Source organism: Phascolarctos cinereus, unplaced genomic scaffold, assembly GCF_003287225.1.
Source record: "Phascolarctos cinereus isolate Bilbo 61053 unplaced genomic scaffold, phaCin_HiC Scaffold_4;HRSCAF=312, whole genome shotgun sequence".
In the NCBI taxonomy this organism is placed as follows: Eukaryota; Metazoa; Chordata; class Mammalia; order Diprotodontia; family Phascolarctidae; genus Phascolarctos; species Phascolarctos cinereus.
In genome coordinates, this window is record NW_027555847.1 from 461937614 (window position 1) to 461957985 (window position 20372).

A 20372-nucleotide genomic window follows, 5' to 3' on the forward strand; every position below is an offset into this window, starting at 1 on the left:
TTATAGCTGGCTTGGGTCTTGGATGCATAGCTAGTGTTAGGGGATATGAAGGCATTCATGACCTCTCTGGTAGTTCCAGGTGAAGGGCACACTCCTCTGGGTGTTTAGAGTTTCTTCTTGTCCTACACCAGCTTTTTCAGTGCTGAAACAAGTACCAATATCCATGTGAGGGTCACATGGCAGAATGTGATTTGAGGCCAGATTACTTCTGCTCATATTGCAAAAAAGTTCTGATTCTGAAATACCTCATTATTGATAAGATTGCTATTCTTCAAATGTTCCTGAAGATTTAAGAACACTGGCTCATATTCCTAAAATCTAGCCACTGCTTAGACTCTTATAATCTAGCCACTGCTTAGATTCTTGAAATCTAGCCAATTAGCTTACTAATGTTCAGACTCCTTAAGAGTCTGCCAAATATGACAGATGTTCTAATAAACTGTGTTTTTGGCTGAAAAAAAAACACGCCAAAAAACAAGATTTAAGAACACTAGTTGGTTTGGTGACATATGCCTGAGCTTATGGACGGTCTTCTAGGTATCCAGGGTGCATGAACCTAACTCATGGTACATGAGTTTCCACACTCATGATTAGCCTTTGGCCTTGGCATATATTCCAGATTCTTAGCAGCCATAGACATAGGCACTTGTTATCCCAAGAGAAACTGATGAGTTCATATATTTCATTGGATCACAGATTAAGAGCTGGAAAGGAAGTTATTTAGTCCAATCCTCTCATTTTACAGATTGAGGAAAACTGAGACCCAGAGACACTAAGTGATATATCCAAGATCACACAAGTAGTAAGTGGTTGAGCTGGGATTTGAACCCAAGTCCTCTGGTTTCAAATTGAGTGATATTTCTACTGTCCCATGTTGCCTTCTTCTTTGCTTAACCTAAAAATGTTGTGTAGTCATTGACTTTGGGAAGTAGTGTTATCTCAAAATGGTCCATTTGTTCAGCTTAGATGCTAAGAAATATCCTGAGTATGAACTTGACTGAAACTTCTGTTATCTTAGAGTAAGAAAGCAAGACCCATGACAGAAATTAGAAGAAAAAACTTGGTTGCAATTTTGGGAAGTAGATTTATAAGGCTATACGCAACTATGCATCAAAGGGACTCAACTCTCTTAACATGCAAATTACAATAAGATTCTTCCTTCTCCTCCTCCTCCACATGATTTTTAATAGGAAAGTTTCTTTTGCTTAAAAGTCTCCCGATATGGGAGACACACTTGCAGTCTCAGCATATAGTAAGTAATAATAATAAAATAGTAATACAGGCTTGTTCCACCTACTACTTAGCCTCATCTCTACTGTCAGTCAAGCCTTTCAAGGCCTTTATTAAATGCCTACTATGTGTCAGATGCTATTATAGGCACAGGGGATACAAACACAAAGGATTAAACAATCTTTACTTTAAAAGAGCTTGTATTCTAATGGTAGACAAAAAGTATACATATTTATGTATATATACATATACATGCATATACACATATATTTGCACATATATGTATATGTGTATATATACATATGATTACATATGCATGTGTATATATCATATATATGTATGTGTTGTTCAGCTTTTAATACCTATATGTTTAGCTTCTGGAATGTGACTTTCCTAGTACTCCTTTGATCAGAGCATTCCTTCTCTTTCATTTAGTCCTGGGTGATCTTTTTTCAACAACCAGTGATTTGTTTTGACTACCATTGACCTCACAGGTCCAAATGCTACTGATACATGAATTTTAAAAAAATAGATTCTATTCATATCTTTTGTTTTTATGTCATCCAGATTCCCATCCCCTTTCTAGAAAGCCATGACAAAGATTTTTCCAAAAAAAAAAAAGAAAAGAAAAAGAGGAATAAAAGAAAAAAATACATATAAAAATTAGCATTATAGTCAATCTTCCCCACCTGTGGACCCTGCCACCCCTGTAAAAGAGCAGGGGGAGGTGCTTTCTCCTAGGTCTTCTTTGGAGTAATCCTATATAAGTATGTATGGATAGAATAAATACAAAGAGTTAAATACAAGATAGTTTGGGAAAGAAAGCACTAGCAGTTGGGGGAAGGGAGTTAGGAAAAACTTACTTGAGAAAGTAATATAGTTTTAGAGGTCAGCATGGTGGTGCATGTGTGTAATCTCTTGCTGCTAGGGGAGGTTGAGGCTGTTGAATTGCTTGAGTTTGAGAGTTCTTAAAATAAGAGAATGATTCTATGAGGTAGAAGTGAGGAGGGAGTACATTTGATGCATTTGTTGTTCAGTCATGTTCAATTCTTTGTGATCCCCATTTGGGGTTTTCTTGGCAAAGATATTGGAGTGGTTTGTTATTTCCTTCTCTAGCTCATTTTACAGCTGAGGAAACCGAGGCAAACAGGGTTAAGTGACCTGCCCGGGGTTACACAGCTACTAAATGTCTGAGGCTGGATTTGCACTCAGGTCTTCCTGACCCCAGGCCCAGCACTCCATCCATTATGTCACCTACCTATCCATTTGCATTTGAGGTATAGGGAATAGCTATTGTAAAGGCACAGAGAAAGGGAATAGAATGTGATGTAAGGAATGGAAAGGCAGTTTGGTTCTATCACAGAGTGCTGGAGGGATAGTAATTTAAAATGAAGTGGCAATTAGGTAGTGAAGGGTTTTGAGAGCAAACTGGATCACATTTTATCCTAGAGGCAATAAGAAGCCACTGGAGTTGACTGAGTAGAGGTGTAACGTGGTGAGATGAACACTTAAGGAAAATCACTTTGGCAATTGTGCAAAGGATGGACTGGAGTGAGAAGAGACATGAGGTAGGGATATTGGAAGGATGGTGGTGTCTTCAGCAGAACGAGAAAAGTTTAGAATAGGGGAGGATTTTTGTGGAGAGGAAGATAGTGGGAGCTCTTTGGAGAAATGGGAGTATTTTGAATTTGAGATGGCTCCAGGACATTCCATTTGAGATGTTCAACAGCACATAAACTGGGGATATCAGACACTGAAATTCAGAAGGGAGTCTGGGGCTGGATATGTAGATCTATGAATCATCTGCATAGAGATGATAATTAAACTCATGGGAGTGGATGAGGTCACCAAGTGAGAAAATAAGAGACAGAAGGCTCAAGTGGAGCCTTGGGGATCCCACGGTTAAAGAGCATGATTCTTATTGAATCAGCAAAATAAAGTAAGAAATGCTTGGAAAAGTAGTAGAAGAAGGGTGGTCAACAGTGTCAAATGCAGGAGAGAAAGATCAGGACTGAGAAAAGATCACCAACTTTGGCAGTTCAATGATCATTAGTAACTTTGAAGACAACAGTTTTAAGATGAATGGTGAAGTCAATAGCCAGATTGCCAAGTGTTGAGGAGTGGGAGGAGAGAAAGTAGAGGCAATCAATGTAGACAGCTTTTTTTTCTGGGAGATTGGTTGAGAGGGAGGAGAGATTTAGGAAATAAATGGTGTAGTGAAGTTTCTTTAAGGATGGGAGAGACTTGGGCATGTTTGAAGACAGTCAGGAAGGAACCACTAGCAAGAAAAAGAAGTTGAAGGTTCAAGAGAAGAGAATACGGTTGAGATTGCCTTGATTGAGGTTGGGGTTGGCTTTGGCAAGGAGAAGGAATGACTTATTGTCAGAGACTGAAGGAAAGGAGAAGAGGGAGTGTGTGTGTGTGTGTGTGTGTGTGTGTGTGTGTGTGTGTGTGTGTGTGTGTGTGTGTGTTGGGGGATGATGTCAAGAAGTTTTGAGATGAAGAGAATGATAGATTAAGGAGCTTATGTAGAATGTCCTCAATTTCCTGAGTAATGTAAGAAGACTAGTTTTAAGTAATTTCTATTGGTAGAAATTAATACATCACTCCAAAGAAAATATATGTGAAGACATCCTTCTCCACAATTTTGCAGAGGGGGAGGGCCTCTAGGTAGGGAAAATTGCATAGATGGCTAGGGTTTTTTTGGATGTATTTTTTTCTCTTATTCCATTTTTCTTTTCTTGAAAAATCTTTGTTTTGCATCCTTAGGAAGAGGGAGGGGAGATTAGAGGAAATCTAGGTTATATAAAAACAAATGGCAATAAAATCTGTTAAAAATAAATTCATAGATCCATAATACCTTGACCTGTGAGGTCAATCACAGTCAAAATAAATCACTAGGTAGTGAAAATGGTACACCTGGGACGAGTTAAAGAGAAAAGGAAAGCTCAGATAAATAGGAGGACCAGGAAAGTAGTGTTACAAAAGCCAAACATAAAGGAATTAGGGAAGATTATGCTTAATCCTTGAAGAATCTGGGGAAAGAGAGGTTGGAGTGGACACATAGTTTTTGGTAGCTTTTGATGGTGGAAGGAGTAAAATATGAGAGAAAAGACCAGGCATTGGCTACACGCGAAAGCTAGAAGTAGGAAAATTCCCGAGGGAGCAGCAGAGGTAAATGTTTCTTGCTTTTATTACTGCTATCACTGTTAGTACTGGACTTTATTGTAATGAGTACAAATGAATGGGATAAATTGCTCAGCAAGTGTAGGTAGGGGACTGATCTTTGCTACGAGAGCTCCACAATATATTGGGCTGGGAGGAAGCTGATTTGGTTCATAGTGATTTTGTTACTTTTTATCAAAATATTAGGTGATGAATCATAATGCAGATGAACACAGTGAGCTTCCAAAGTGGGAAGCTGAGGATGTTACTGTTAAATATTACTGTTAAAATTTTATGTAAGTTGCTTTATTTGGCTTAGAAATTAGAATTTCCATTTGGAATCTCTATTTTCTTTTTCTTTTCTTTTTTTTATGTTATGATTACACATATGCACACACATATTCCTATTGCAATATTATAGATGTTTTACAGATATTGTGTTTGAATCTTACTTCCTTTTTTCCCCTGGGGTCTAGAAAGTGAATACTGCTATATTTCTACTTAAAAGTTTCTGGTCTTCATAATAGATCATTTTAAGCCTTTTACAGGCTTCTTTCTAATACAAATCTCTGATACTATTTTATCAGCTGAAATGAGAGAAGGGAAAATTTTCTCCATCGTAAAATATTTTTAAAAATTGCTTTGTGTTTTTATCTTAATTTGATTAAATGATATAAAAACACCTCCAATTCAATTTTTTGGCCAAAAATTGTATTTCCATAATGAGCCTTCTTTAGATTATGTGAGAATCATTTCATGAGCACATAATATGTTTTATATGTTAAAATTAGCCATATGTGCCTATGTCTTATGAGTGTGTGTTTCCGGTATTCTTTTCTTGGGGTCATATGAATAGCTTATATTACCTAGAGGGGAAAGAAAGAAGGTATAGTGAAGCCTCCCTCATACCGAAGCAAAACAGGACGATTTTCCCCTCACACTCTTTAAAGTGTTTGTGTCTCTTGGTTCATTTTTAGCCTTGTTAAATCTATGACTATAGAGCCCAATCACAACATGAAAAATGTCAGCAATTTAACTTAACTATCAACAGTGTTGTTTTAATGACATAGTTTTGGAGCCGGGCATGGTGGTGCATGCCTGTAATCTCTGCTCCTAGGGGAGGTTAAGGTTGTTGGATTGCTTGAGTTTGAGAGTTTTGAGCTACACTAGGTCTGAAGCTGATTATTGGAGATCCACACTATGTCACTGTTGTGATGATCCTCCAGGAAGGGGTAACCAGGCTTCTTAAAGGGCAAACCAGCTCAGGGCAGAAATGGAGCAGGTCAAAGCTCGTATGTTGACATCAGTGATATTGGGCCCATGAGTGCTTGCTGCATTTCCAGCCTGGATGAAATAGCAAAACTTAGTCTCAAAAAATATTCCTTTTTTGATTCCCAGTTGTCCAAGAAGTTCTAGTAGACTTAGACTTAATTTTAAACCTTCAGTCAATTAACAAGCATTTATTAGGCACCTACTCTGTGCCAGACACTGTGTTAAGCACTGAGAATATGAAGACAAAAACAAATTCTTCTCTGCCTTCAAGGAGCTTACCTTCTATGGTGGAAATAACACACTCACATATAAAGCAATACAAAATATATACAAGTATCAACTTTGAAAGTGTGTGACATTTTGAAAATACAATCTCATGATTCAGCTATGAAACTTCAAATATCAACAACTTTTCCAGGAATAGTTCTTTATAATTACATATTTTTTTCAAGACACCTTATTATGTTATACAAGGAACCCTAGGTCCTTGAAGGTTTTATGAAGAGACCATAAGGATGCTCTACCTTGTTGGAAAGACTTGAAGTATTGTCCTGGAGACTGATTGAAACAACTGAGAACCAGTCTAGCTAAATAACAAGAGGCTCATTGCTAATTTGCCACTAGGCGATGGACTTTTTGACATGATAACCCATAAAGCAAAGAAAAATTTAAAAATATTCTTCCTTCTGTGTGACCTCCTTCTAGTTCAAGTCACAGTGGTACCAGGAGGAGCATTGAAAGGAAGCAGAGAGTACAAAGAATCACAGTTTTTAGACCATTCAAAAGGTTGGATGGTTCTTTCTATAGAGGATCTTGGGAGAGATGAATGAAAAGCATACAAGACAAGAAGATGTGGGTGGGTTGTGATTTTCATCAGTGCCCATAATAGATGAGACCAGAGACTTACTGAAGCATTTTTTTTTTTGGCAGTTGGGGTTAAGTGACTTGCCCAGGGTCACACAGCTAGTAAGTGCCCAAGTGTTTGGTCTGAGGCTGCATTTGAACTCAGGTCTTTCTGACTTCGAGGCCGGTGTGCTATCCATTGTGGCACCTGGCTGCCCCATTACTGAAGCATTTTTGAAGTAGCTGGTAGAATCTCAGAACTGAGAGTGACTGACAAAGACGGAGTTTATGATAGAGATAAGATGAGAGGTGTTTAGGTTTCTAAATTTGCCTAAGTGTTTCTTCTAGCTAGTCCACACTCATAATTAGAATGTATCTTCAGATACATTAAAGCAAATTAAAGATAAAATGATCGTTCATAGTGCCTGGGACTGATCTAAGACCGTGTGTTTTTCTTTTCTTTTGAGAGCAAGTGTGGCATCATTAATAGAATGTGAAAGCTTGGGTTTGAATTTTACAGACACTGACTGTGTGCTTTTGGCTAAGACATCTTTTCTGTTCTTCAGTTTCCTCATTAATATAGGGGACAGGAGTAGACTTGGACCTGGGATTTCACTGGTATAGGGATCCTCCTGGATGATAAAAATCTCTCTGCCTATTCAGGTTGGCACCTTCTATGAAATTTAAATTCTTAAGAAAGTTGCCTGGAGTTGCAGTGGATAGAGCACTGGCCCTGAAGTCAGGAGGACCTGAGTTCAAATCTGGCCTCAGACCAAACACTTGACACTTACTAGCTGTGTGACCCTGGGCAAGTCATTTAACCCCAATTGCCTAAAACCAAACCAAAACAAAAAAACCAAGAAAGCTGCCTGGAGCATGAGGGGTTAAGTGACTTACCCAGAGTCACACAGCTAGTATGTGTCAGAGGCAGAACTTGAACCCAGATCTTTCTGACTTCAAGGCTGGTCTCTATCCACTGTGTCATGCTAATAGTATACTCCTTATTTCACAGGGTTGTTGATAGTAAAGTGCTTTTGCAGACTTTAAAGCACTATATAAATGTGAGTTATTATTGTTATGTGAAATAGGGAGATAATGAGATAGATATCAATTTTGCAAATGCCTGCTATCTGCCAGGCACCATGTTAGAAGTTGGGACTACAGAAAGAAATGAAAGAGTCTCTCTTTCAAAGGTTTTGGATTCTATCAGGGGAGAAATGTGTACATGTATAAATATTTGCCAAATAAGTATATATGAAAGAAACACAAAGTAGGTTGTTTTTTGTTTGTTTTTTCAGTGTGTGGGAGGAAGTATTAGCAACTGGGGGAGAGATAAACACAGAAACCTGGAATTTTCTCTTTCCTTTATAGTAAGAGACAGAGTTATAAAGTAAAACAGAAGTTTGGATTTGAAGTCAGGACAAGGTCTTTCAAAACCAGGCTCTGACACTTTGCTTAGCGACCATGACCAGATTTACCTCTCTGAGCCTCAATTTCCTCATATTTTAAATGAATCTAAGAATGTTTGTGTCACTTAACCCTAGGGCTGTGATGAGGATTAAAAAAGATAATTAACATAAATGCCTTGCAAACTTTAAATTTAGTTCTATGTAACTATGAGTTGTTGTGAGAGCATCTGTGTTCATCTTTGTCTTCCCTATGCAGAGTCTACTGAAGGAAAGAAAGGGGGTTAGGGGATGGAACTTTGGATGGCATTTTCCTTATTGAAGGAGTATGATCCAAGGACAACAGCCCTATTAACAATTTATGTACATGAATAATAATTAATAGACAAAGAGGCTAGGAATGACTGACTCTTGGGGGACGTGAGTGAGGAGTTCATGAAGGAGCTGAGGTCAGACCTTATATATTTACACTCCACTGAATACCTGAGATAACTTTTATTATGAAAGCTTTCTGACCTTTTATAGCTAGGTAACTTCCTCATGTTTGTTATTTTTATCTCCCAAGTTTCTCTGTAGTTACTGAAAGCAAAATCCCTTAGGAAATCTCAGAAGGGCTTCAGGGCTTGCACAGGAGCAGGAGAATAGGGGAGAAGTTGGGAATCATATTTCACTTCTGCAGAAGTGGGCCAGGGAGGAGAACAACTTTAGTCAGAGGGAAGGGATGTAATGATAATTGGAAGAGAGCAGACAGCCCAGTTCTTAAGAGCTGTAAGAGAGAAGAAGGCGGGGGTGGGAGTGGTGATGGTGGTGAAGGAAATCTTGGCTGCAGGAGCAAATGGAAAGTGAATGAGTTTCAGTGGTAGGAATCCCCATTCCCATATATGATTGTGGCATTATATTTGATTTTTAGGCTCCTGTAACCATACTTATGATACCAGTAGAATACAAACTTATTGAGGGCAAAGACTATCTCACCTTTATATTTGTATACTTAGCACAGTGCCTGGCACACAGTAGATAATAGGCGATTGATTGAAAGAGGAACTTACGGGGCTGCTAGGTGGCACAGCGGATAGAGCACTGGCTCTGGAGTCAGGAGGACTTGAGTTCAAATCCAGACTCAAACATTTGACAGTTAACTAGCTGGGTGACCCTGGGTAAGTCACTTAACCCCATTGCCTCTCCAACCCCCCCCCCAAAAAAAAATAAAGAGGAACTTACTAGGGGGATTTTGAGTATTAAAAAAGAACAACTGCTTTCTTAATGAATATAAGAATTTGTGGCTCTAACATGGTGATATTCAGTTTATATATAGACAGAATCTAAATCCTATCCAGTCTTTGAGGCTGCTAGGCCTCAAATCCTTTGCCATGAAGCTTTTCATTATACTGCAGTTTGCGCTAATTCTTCCTTTGCTGAGGTCCATAAGCATTTATAATCCCAGGTGGCAGAGTGGATAGAAGATTGGACTTGGGGTCAGGAAGACCTGAGTTTAAATTCTGCCCCAGATTCTTGTTAGCTGGGTGACCCTGGGAAAACTTATTTATTTTCTCTTAAGCCTTGTTTTCCTCAGCTGTAAAATGGGAAGGACAACAGTGCTGTTGTAAGGATCAGATAAGATATCATTATATAAGCTTATTTTTGGAAACCTTAAAGATTATAGAAATACTAGCTATTATTATTGTTTTTCCTCCCACATTCTAACACTTCATCATAGACTATACTCTTCTCACTGTTTTAGGTGAATTGTTTTTTTTTTTTTAAACTATATGTTAAATTACTTTGAGGGAAAGGCCCATACTGTACCCTTTTTTTTTTGTATTCTCCAAAGTACAGACTGCATAGGAGGTGCTCAACAGATTCTTCTTAATCAAAATAAAAAACAAAACAAAACAAACTTAAACATCAGCAGGCAGGTTAAAAAGTGCCTTTTGTTAATATCTGAAATGGTTTTATCTTCCTCCTTTGATAAAAGACTCATGTCTGCAGTAGCCCGTGTATTGAGAGATGAGATTTTTAAAAATTTTCTTTGGTAGTTTCCCTCCTATCTTCCAGTTCTTAAAAAGAGACCAGCAGGGGCAGCTAGGTGGTTCAGTGGATAGAGCTCCAGCCTTGGAGTCAGGAAGACCTGAGTTCAAATGTGACTTCAGATACTTGATACTTACTAGCTGTGTGACCTTGGAGGAGTCACTTAACCCTGATTCACTCACCAATAAAATAAAATAAATCAACAAAAAAAAAGAAAAGAAAAAAAAGAGACCAGCAATTGCGTTGGTGAAAACATGCCTGCTGATGAAGCTTGCCACCTTGCCATGCCTTCATAGGCATGAGAATTGAGGACCTTCAGGGGAAAAGATCTGAGCTAAATTCTGATGTTCCCAGGGGAAACTCTAGATACTGATGTTCCTAAGGGAGACACTGGCAGTGGGGAAAATGAGTCAAGGAGGTTTTAGAAAAACGAAACAAAGCCTCCCAAGAGCTATGGATATGGGCCACCTATATTGTGTTGTTTTCACTCTGCTGGCATAGCCTTGAGAACCCCGGAGTCACCTCCGTTTCTTGTTGTGGAGCTGGAATAGGACTGGAGTGGAAGGTTACTGTTGTTTGATGATGTACCATTGAACTTCCATTAAGGAGATGATAGCACAGTGAAAAACATATTAATTAGGTATTTTTGGAAATATTATTGAATATAATAAAATTTCAATAGGACTGCTAGAGTGTTTAACTGTTGACATTATGGGTAGGCTTGCCATTTATTGTGCTGCAGAACAAGAGAAGCCTTTTTAGTTATTTAGTTTAGCTATTTTTTCCTCTTAGCTGTTGATCTGTGAAGATAAATTTTTTTTTAATCTCTTTAAAGTTTTATCACTTCTGCTCTGTCTTCTTACTTGGTTCACCCTTCATACCACCTAAGGCATAAATGGCTCTTCATGTTTCTTGATTTTTAGGTGGAGTGGATTCCTTCTTTGTGCCATTGCAATGCTTCTCGTAATATTCCCAATGTTTACTTTCCCAAAGAAGCTTCCACCTCGACGTAAGAAAAAGAAAAAGTCCTCTGATGATGCTTCCAATGAGGAAGAAGAGATTATAAAGGAGAAATCAAACAGCAGAGAGCAAGAAGGGGTTGGCTCTTCTATGGCATTTGGAAAGAATGTAAAAGGTAAAGTCTTCTTTTCAGAGAAACAGAGGCTTAGCAATTGAAAGTATTTGAACCAATGTGCATTCACATGTGCATTGGAGACCTCTGATTGTTTATTTTGACTACATCATACCTAACTTAATAGAAATATTAAAAACACATTTGTCAGTTGTGACTTTTTGTCTATTTGAATGTAAAATTTGTTAAAAATTATATCTCCTAGTAATTACTATTAAAATCCTGTAGTCTTGCTTTAACATGCAGAAATAGCTAATGTACTTAGGCTTCAAACACGAGTATTTTTGAATATGAGTTGAGATTATTTCAGAGGTCTTAGATAACTTATTTATTGTATACTAGTTCTTTTATATTTTTTAAAGATAGAGACTAAATAAAGAGAAAAAGTATGAAGGCTCAGAAATTTAAAAAATTTAATATGTCAGAATTCTGCTCCTAGTATCCAGCAGTTTGAGGTTACTGCTCCTAGTATCCAGCAGTTTGAGGTTAATAAAATATCTGTTAATCCAAGTGACTTGTAAATTACTCATTGGCTACCCCTTCATGAGCCCTTGTCCTACTCCGTAATTAATTTTGTTTTAAGAGAATCAAGCAACATTTGATTGACAGGTAATGCATCAAATATTTATATGATAAAGAAATGTTAATTGTGGTTGACTCAGCGATGACATTTAAAAAACATTTAAATAACAAAATTTGTATCAAAGAACTAGAATTTAAAAAGTCATGGCAATTAAAATGAATAAAACAGGTTTGTTAGTCGTTATGGTTTTGATGTTCTCGGTCCCCACACCCACTTTTCCCCCTATTAGTCTAGAACAAAAGCTCTTTGGGTTTCCCTTTTCCGGTTTCTAATGAAGGGAACAGTGCTGTCCACCTCACAGTGGCATAAGAGAGGTGGACATCAGAATATTTTGCTTAATATTTTTCATATTTGTATCCACAGGCTTCAGCACAGTACTCTGTATGTTTTAAGTTCAATTATTCTATGACACCCATGGATGTGGGATATCGGTGATGTGGGTATTAAGTTCCTGGTACAGATTACAATTTATCCATGGCTTCTCATCATATGCCATTCTTTTCTTTTTTTTTAGTGAGGCAATTGGGGGTAAGTGACTTGCCCAGGGTCACACAGCTATTAAGTGTGTTATGTGTCTGAGGCTGGATTTGAACTCAGGTCCTCCTGACTCCAATGGCTGGTGCTCTATCCACTGTGCCACCTAGCTGCCCTCAGCATATGCCGTTCTTGTGCATATTCTTTCTTACATATGACATGGGATCTACCAACAGGTCCTTTTACATTTTGGATAGTACTTGAGCTGTACATTTGTTATTATTCATTCTAAGTACTTAACTAGCCCATCTCTTTTTCCATTCCTGCATTTCTTTATATATCAGTTATATTCAAGTAATCATTGTTAATATTGTAATAAAATTGTTTATACCTACAATGAGTTACTTTTTAAAAAAATATTTATCCTTAGCATTTAAAAAACTTGAGTTCTAAATTCTTTCCCTCTCCATAGCCCCTCTCCCACCCATCAAGAAGGCAAGCAATATATGTGACATAATGTAAAACATATTTCCATATTAGCCATGTCACAAAAAAGCAAGAAAAATAAAGAAAGTAAAAAAACAAACAAACTTCAATTTGCACTTAGAGTTCATCAGTTCTCTTTCTGGAGGTGGAGAGCATTTTTTCATCATGAGTCCTTTGGAATTGTCTTGGATCATTGTATTGATCTGAGTAACCAAGCACATCTTTCACAGTTGATCATTGTAACAGTATTGCTGTTACTATGTACAATGATCTCCTGGTTCCAGTCACTTCACTTTGCATTAATTCATATATATCTTCTGAGTTTTTTTCTGAAACCATTCTGTTCATCATTTTTTTCTAGCACAATAGTGTTCTTTCACAAACGTCTACCACAACTTGTTCAGCTATTCCCCAATTGATAGGCATCCCCTGATTTCCAATTCTTTGCCACCACAAAAAGAACTGCTATAAATATTTTTGTACATGTAGATCCTTTTCCTTTGATATTTTTGGGATAGAGATCTAGTAGTGGTATTTCTGGGGCAAAGGGTATGCACACTTTGATAGCCCTTTGGGCATAGTTCCAAATTATTCTCTAGAATGGCTGGATCCATTTACAATGCCACCAATAGTGCATTCATGTCCCTATTTTTCCACATCCCCCCAACATTTGTTGCTTTTCTTTTCTGGCATGTTAGTCAATCTGATAGGTGTGAGGTGGTACCTGAAGCTTGTTTTAATTTGCATTTCTTTAATAAATAATGACCTAGAACATTTAAAAATATAACTATAGATGGGTTTGATTTCTTCTGAAAACTGTCTGTTCATATCCTTTGACTATTTATCAATTAGAGAATGATTCTTATTTTTATAAATTTGACTCAATTCCCTATATATTTTGAGGAATGAGGCTTTTATCAGAGATACTTACTGTAAAAATTTTTGAAGTTACTTCATTTTCTATTGTACCTTCTAGCAAAATCTAGTTTCCTTGATTGTCTTTTTAATTAGGGCTGTTTTTGCTTTTGCTGTATTTGAGATCATAATTGCCACACCTGACTTTTTTTTTTAACCTCATCTGAAACATAATAGAGTCTTCTCCAAGCACTTATTTTAACTCTGTGTGTTTTTCTTTCTGTTTGAAGTGTGTTTTTTTTAAACAATATATTACTGGATTCTAGTTTCTAATCCATTCTGCCATCTGCTTCCATTTTATGGGTAATTTCATCCTATTTACATTCTATTAATCAGAATTATGATTACTAATTGTGTATTGCCCTCCATCCTATTTTCTTCTGTTTATCCTCCTCTGTCTCTCTTTTTACACTATCCCACTGCCTTCTCTAATCCATCCTACCTTTTATCACATTTACTCTTTCTCTTATCCTTGTCCCCTCCTCCTTCCACATTGGGTAAGATAGATTTGTATACCCGACTGAGCATGTATATATATTCTCCCCTTTTTGAACCAATTCCAATGAGAGTGAGGTTAAAGCATTTCCTGTTACTCCCTCATTTTCCCCTCCACTTAACAACTCTTCCTTATGTACCTTTTTAATGTGAGATAGTTTGCCCCATTCTTCCTCTCCCTTCCCTCTTCTCCCAGTGCATCCCTCTTTATCGCCCCGTCATTTTTTTGAGGTCATCCCAACATAATCCACTCATACCCATGCTCACTGCACATCCTCTATCTATGCAAACTGCCCTAATAATGATAAAGTTCTTAAGAGTTACGTGTATCATTTTCCCATATAAGAATGTAAACAGTTTAACCTTATTAGGTCCCTTATGATTTTTCTTTCTTATTTACTTTTTATGCTTCTCTTGAGGCTTGTGGTTGAATGTCAGATTTTTTTTTAAATTCAGCTCTGGTCTTTTCATCAGGGATGCTTGAACATCCTCTACTTCACTGAATATCCATTTCCCTCCCGAAGCATTGTGCTTGGTTTTGCTGGGTAGACTGTTCTTGGTTGTAATCCTAGCTCCTTGCCTTCCAGTATCATATTCTAAGTCTTCTGCTCCTTTAATATGGAAGCTGCTAAAACTTGTGTGATCCTGACTGTGGTTCCATTTGAATAGTTTCTTTCTGGCTGTTTGCAATATTTTCTCATTGACTTGGGAGCTCTGGAACTTGGCTAAAATATTCCTAGAAATTTTCATTTGGGGATCTGTTTCAGGAGGAGATTGTGGATTCTTTCAATTTCTATTTTGTCCTCTAGTTCTAAAATGTCAGGGCAGTTTTCCTTGATAATTTCTTGAAATATGATGTCTTGGCTCTTTTCTTTTTGATCATGGTTTTCAGGTAGTCCCAGAATTGTTAAATTATCTCTCCTCAAATTATTTTCTAGGTCAGTTGTTTTTCTGAGGAGATATTTCACATTTTCTTCTATTTTTTTAGGCCATTGATTTTTGTTTATTGTTTCTTGATGTCTTATGGAGTCATTAGTGTTTACTTGCCCAATTTTAATTTTTAATTTATTTTGATTTATCAACAATCACTTCCATAAGCTTTTGAGTTTTAAATTTTTCTCCCTCTCCCTTTTTACCTCGCTCCCCAAGACAGTATGCAATCTGATATAGGCTATACATATATATTCCTATTAAACATATTTTCACATTAGTGATGTTGTAAGTAAGAATTAGAACCAATAGGAAGAACCACCAGAAAGAGGAAACAAAACACAGCAGAAGAAAAAAAATAGGAAATACTATGCTTTGATCTGCATTCAAACTCCATAGTTCTTTCTTTGTATGTGGATAACATTTTCCATCATGAGGCCTTTGGAGATGTTTTAGATACTTGTACTACGGAAAAGGGTAAGTCTATCAATATTAGTCATTGTACAACGTGGCTGTTACTGTGTATAACATTCTCTTGGTTCTGCTCACTTCACTCAGCATCAGACCATACAAGTCTTTTCAGGTTTGTCTGAAGTCAGCCTGTTCATCATTTCTTATAGCACAATAGCATTCCATTACATTCATATATCACAACTTGTTCAGCCATTCCCCAGTTGATGAGTTGCTATAAATAGTTTTGTACATGTGGGTCCTTTTCCCATTTGTATGATCTCTTTGAGATTTGCCCTAGAAGTGTTATTGCTGGGTCAAAGGGTATGCACATTTTTATAGCCCTTTGGGCATAGTTCCAAATTGCTCTCTAAAATGGTTGGATCATTTCACAACTCCACCAACAATGCAGCCTAGAGCTGCACATGAGTAATTGAGTTGCCAGATAGCACCTGGTTCTGTGCCTAGTGTCAACTCAGGGTCCACTGTAATCTTTTTCTGACTAATTGTCTAATACTCTTACTACCTCTGGCCTAAGAGCTCCCATGACTGCTGCTGCTGCCACAGCCACCTCCAGGGCCCACCACTGTTGTTGTTATTGGGTCATGTGCTTTTGTGGGCTGGGAGCCAGTCTAGTGTCATAGACCTCTCATGCTGACCTCCTGTGTTGTCTTGGCCTGGAAAAAATGTCTCATCCTGAGCTTTTGTTGGCTGTGCTTCTCCAGAATTTAATTTAACACATTATTTTGAAGTTGTTTGGAGGATAATTTTTAGAGAGTGTGGCTGGGTTGCTGCCTCTATTCTGCCATCTTGGCTCTGCCCTGCACTGTGAGTTTCTTCATTGCTCTCTTTATCACCCACACTTTTGATTTTTTTTTTTTTGGAGAATGTGGTCCTGTGATTGATGTTATAAAAGGTTTATTCCCCCCAGGGGCATGTAATTTAACTTGTTTTCTTTCTTCTGTTCAATTCTGAATCTGTATTACATCCAAGATATGTACTAATTGACTAACCCAATGGGAAGTCCATCCAACTGAATGTCAAAGTCTGGGCAAAGACATCTTTCATCTATTTAGTTTTTTTCATTGTGAGTTGTTAGGCTGAACCTTTTTGTAGTGGTATTAATGGTTGTGAATCTCATTGAGGAACCCCTATAGTATTTTGGCAGCTTAATGTAATGCAAACACAAACATCCGGAGAATCTCACAATCTCTTGGGAATTTTTCTTCTATTTCTATTCTGTGCAAGCCATCTTTTTTGATATTGGCACACACCTTTGGTGAGTATCTAGCTCCCTGTTTTATATCTCAATTGACAGTGGTAATCAAAGGATCACTGAATAGTTTTCTCTTTGGTTATATCTATCTAGGAATCTTATAAGATCTTAAATCCAATTCACTTGCAAGTCAAGATATCACCTTTCTGATGTCATTTGTCTTCTTTGAGAATGAAGATGAGAACAATCTGTGAGTAGTAGTAGCTGCCTCATTGGGGACCCAACTGACCAGTTTCAGTTGGGCAATGCTGCTCATTCCTTTCTTCTTTCCTTCCTTCCTCTCCCTCCCTCCATTTCTCCATCCTCTTCCTTAGTCCACATAGGGAATCATACTCTTATCTGTGGGTGCTCTGGACAAAGGAATATAAATTTTGATTGCTGAAACCTCACGACATATCTTGGGGTTTATGGGGTAGATTTCTTTTTTTTCTTCTCTACTTATTTATTCTACCATAAAAACAAGCAAACAAACAAACAAACAAACAGACAAACTGGGACAATTAACTCTTTTGCCACATGTAGTTTCATATATGATTTCTTGAAATACAGCATTGGAAAATCAGGCTTTGATAAAACTCATTGGGATTCAAATCAAGCTACTTGACCATGTTTTAAATTCAAATCACTCTGGCTGTGACTGATTGGCCAACAATAGGTCCCAGTCCAAGTCTCACTTGGCTCTACATGAGTATATATAGCAATTGTTTCTGTTTTGGTCAGAAACCCTGAGGATCTTCCCCTCCCAAACTGATTTCTTTTTTCTGCCTAGGTAAAAGAGGCCATTTTTGCCTCATTTCTTACCTAGCCTTAATCACTGAATGTGGGCGTTGCCTCAGACAAACTGAGACCTGGGAAAAGCCTTAACTTAAAGAGGCCAAGGTCTCCCACTGCGTCGGGGCCACCTCCAGTCATATGAACTATATCTTGCCACTGGACCCAGATGGCTCTGGAGGAGAGAGGGAGGTTGGTGACTTTGCACAGCCCTGTCTCACTTGAATCCAATTCACTTACAAGTCAAGACATCACTTTCTGATGTCATTGGTCCTCTTTGAGAATGAAGGACAAACAACAACAGCAACAACAATGATCTTAATATGTTTATTGTTATAGGAGAGTCTTTAAGATTTCATTTGGTTTTACTGAATCACCTATTTTCTTTATTCAATAGTGAACATATTGGGATATTATAATATCTGCAATTTTGATTTTTTTGAGTTTGCATTTATTTTATGATTCACACACACACTGGGAGAGTATTGGTGTTAAAAAGATAATGTTGAAAGTACTGTGCTATTTCCAAATTCTCAAACACTTTTCAGTCAATTACATAACTCTAAAGATATAGTCTACTGTAGAAAAATCATTTACAAAAGTCTGATTCCTTCTCATATTTTAATTAAGAAAGGATATCCTAAATATACTTATATATTCTTCTCATCAAGATTTTATGCAGGTGAGAAAGAAAAATCTAAGTCAGTTGCTGATTGCCTCTAAATTTCCTTTATTTTTTAAAGTAACTTTATAATTTTTTAAAGCACATAGATGCTTTCCTTGCTTTGGGATATCTTAAATTGGGCCTTTAATGCCTTCCTCTATTCTATTTCCTCTGGCATTGATTTCCTCAGTGTATACTTGCTTTAGTCCAGTTGCTCTTCCCAGCTTCATCTTTTTGAGTATCATTTCCATTTCCAGTTATCGTCCTTGTAGTCTTGAAAGATTAGAGCCCAAGTGTGGGGGTTCCATTATCATCAATAATGAGAATAGACAGCCATAGAAGTACTGAGAAATTAATTTCATTTTCCATCTCTTTGTTGTCCTCCCTCTAGTTTCACCTATGAATACTCTTAGGATGACCTGCCTTAGTTGCGTTTCAAATCATACTTTCTTCACATTTGTTTCCCAGTTTTGGACTCTTTGTTGCAGTATTTTTTAAAGAAATGATGATATGACTAATGTGGAAATATGTCTAATATGATTGTGCATGTATAGCCTTTATCAGATTGCGTGCCGCCTTGGGGAAGGGGGAAAATTTAGAACTCAAAATCTTATAAAAATAAATGTTGCAAACTAAAAATAAGTAAATTGTTTAATAAAAAAAAAGAACTAGAATAAAAAAAATGATGATAATCAGGATGACTGTCTTTACTATCCTTCTTTTATTCAAAATTTTTTTTGAATGGGTCAAGTTGGAGTTGTTGGAGATGCATATTAGTTTTCATTGTCACATTCTCGTTGATTTGGATTTTGACCTTTGACTGTAAAAAAGCAACCAATTCTAAAATGAACCTGCACACCAGAAATCAGTTATTTCCTGTCTAGTTAGAGTCAATTTCATTTTATTGTTGTTGTTGTTGTTGTTGTTGTTGTTGTTGTTGTTGTGTTCTTTGGGACTCACTGCATCTAGAACATTTTAACTTTCTTGTAGAATCCGTTATGTCCAAGCACAAGTCTGCTGGGTAATGTAGCATTTTTGGCCTTTTAAATGCCTTAATCCTGGGGCAGGTAGGTGGCGCAGTGGATAGAACACTGGCCCTGGGTTCAGGAGGACCTGAGTTTAAATCTGGCCTCAGACACTTAACACTTACTAGCTGTGTGACCCTGGGCAAGTCAATTAACCCCATTGCCTAGCCAAAAAAATAAATGAAATAAATCCCTTAATCCTAAATATTTTTTTCTCTCCTTGTGGCCATCTTGTCACTAAAGTTATCAAGGGATATTCAAACTCATTTCAAGAATCTTGGTCAGGTCTTTGTAGAAGTTCCTTATAGTGCAATAACACTTTAATACCTACATAGGTAATAGTTTGTTGCCATTATTGGACATGTGTTTTGTTGCTAGCTTTTGTTATCTCAAATAATGCTGCCAAGAATATTTTTGGACTTATGAGTCTTTTCTTTCTGTTAATAACCTCCTCGGGGTGTATCTAATTTCAGTAGTAGAATTTTGGGACCAAAAACACAAACAATTCAGTAACTTTTATTGCATAATTTCAAACTGTTTTCTTGAATGATTGAACCAATTTATAGCCTCCACAGCAGTGAATTAGTGTGCCTGTATTTTTACAACCGTTCCTACAGTGAGTTTTCCGATGTTAACTTTAAAAATAACACAGTTTGATGTACATAGTACTGAATGTGCTACCTTTAAAAAGATCACAAACAATTGTATTATCTAATATAATTTAATTTCTGTTTAGAGCTACTGATGAAATATCAGTGAATGAAAAATCAACTGCTGTTGAGTTTTTTATTTACCTTTGGAAGCTGTAAAGACTCTTTTTGGCCACTAGAGCTAACATAGAAAGTGAGATGCATGATCAATTGATATGATCAATTTCTCTAGCTACACCTTGTAAATTATGCAACACATAAGCTGTTTTAAATGTAGTGAAAAAAGGAGGTGTGATTCCGAGTGTTCTTGCTTCAGCTACATGTAAGAAGGTTAAACCTTTTAGAAGATGTTGATTGCTTTAATATCTTATGAACTAAAAGTACCACTTAAAACATTAAGGATGCCTGATCAATTTTCTGAGAGCTGAGCTCGTATCTTTGAAGCCATCACATCTTGACAGTACAGCTGCCTAGAAATTCTCTAAGTTATTGCTTTTGATGACTAGAAAACTTTAGAAAATGTGCTGTCTTTATCTGTTTGTGATCTTTTATGTTTACATATATTGATAATTTGAAC

The 20372-nt window shown here is 37.1% G+C and overlaps 1 protein-coding gene across 1 annotated transcript in view; it reads left to right on the forward strand.

Moving 5' to 3' along the window:
• The window catches only part of SLCO5A1 (solute carrier organic anion transporter family member 5A1), a 165042-nt gene that overhangs the window by 65713 nt on the left and 78957 nt on the right, over window positions 1–20372 (forward strand). The window contains 1 exon segment of the mRNA XM_021002071.2: window positions 10868–11079. Coding sequence (XP_020857730.1) covers window positions 10868–11079 — 212 coding nt within the window.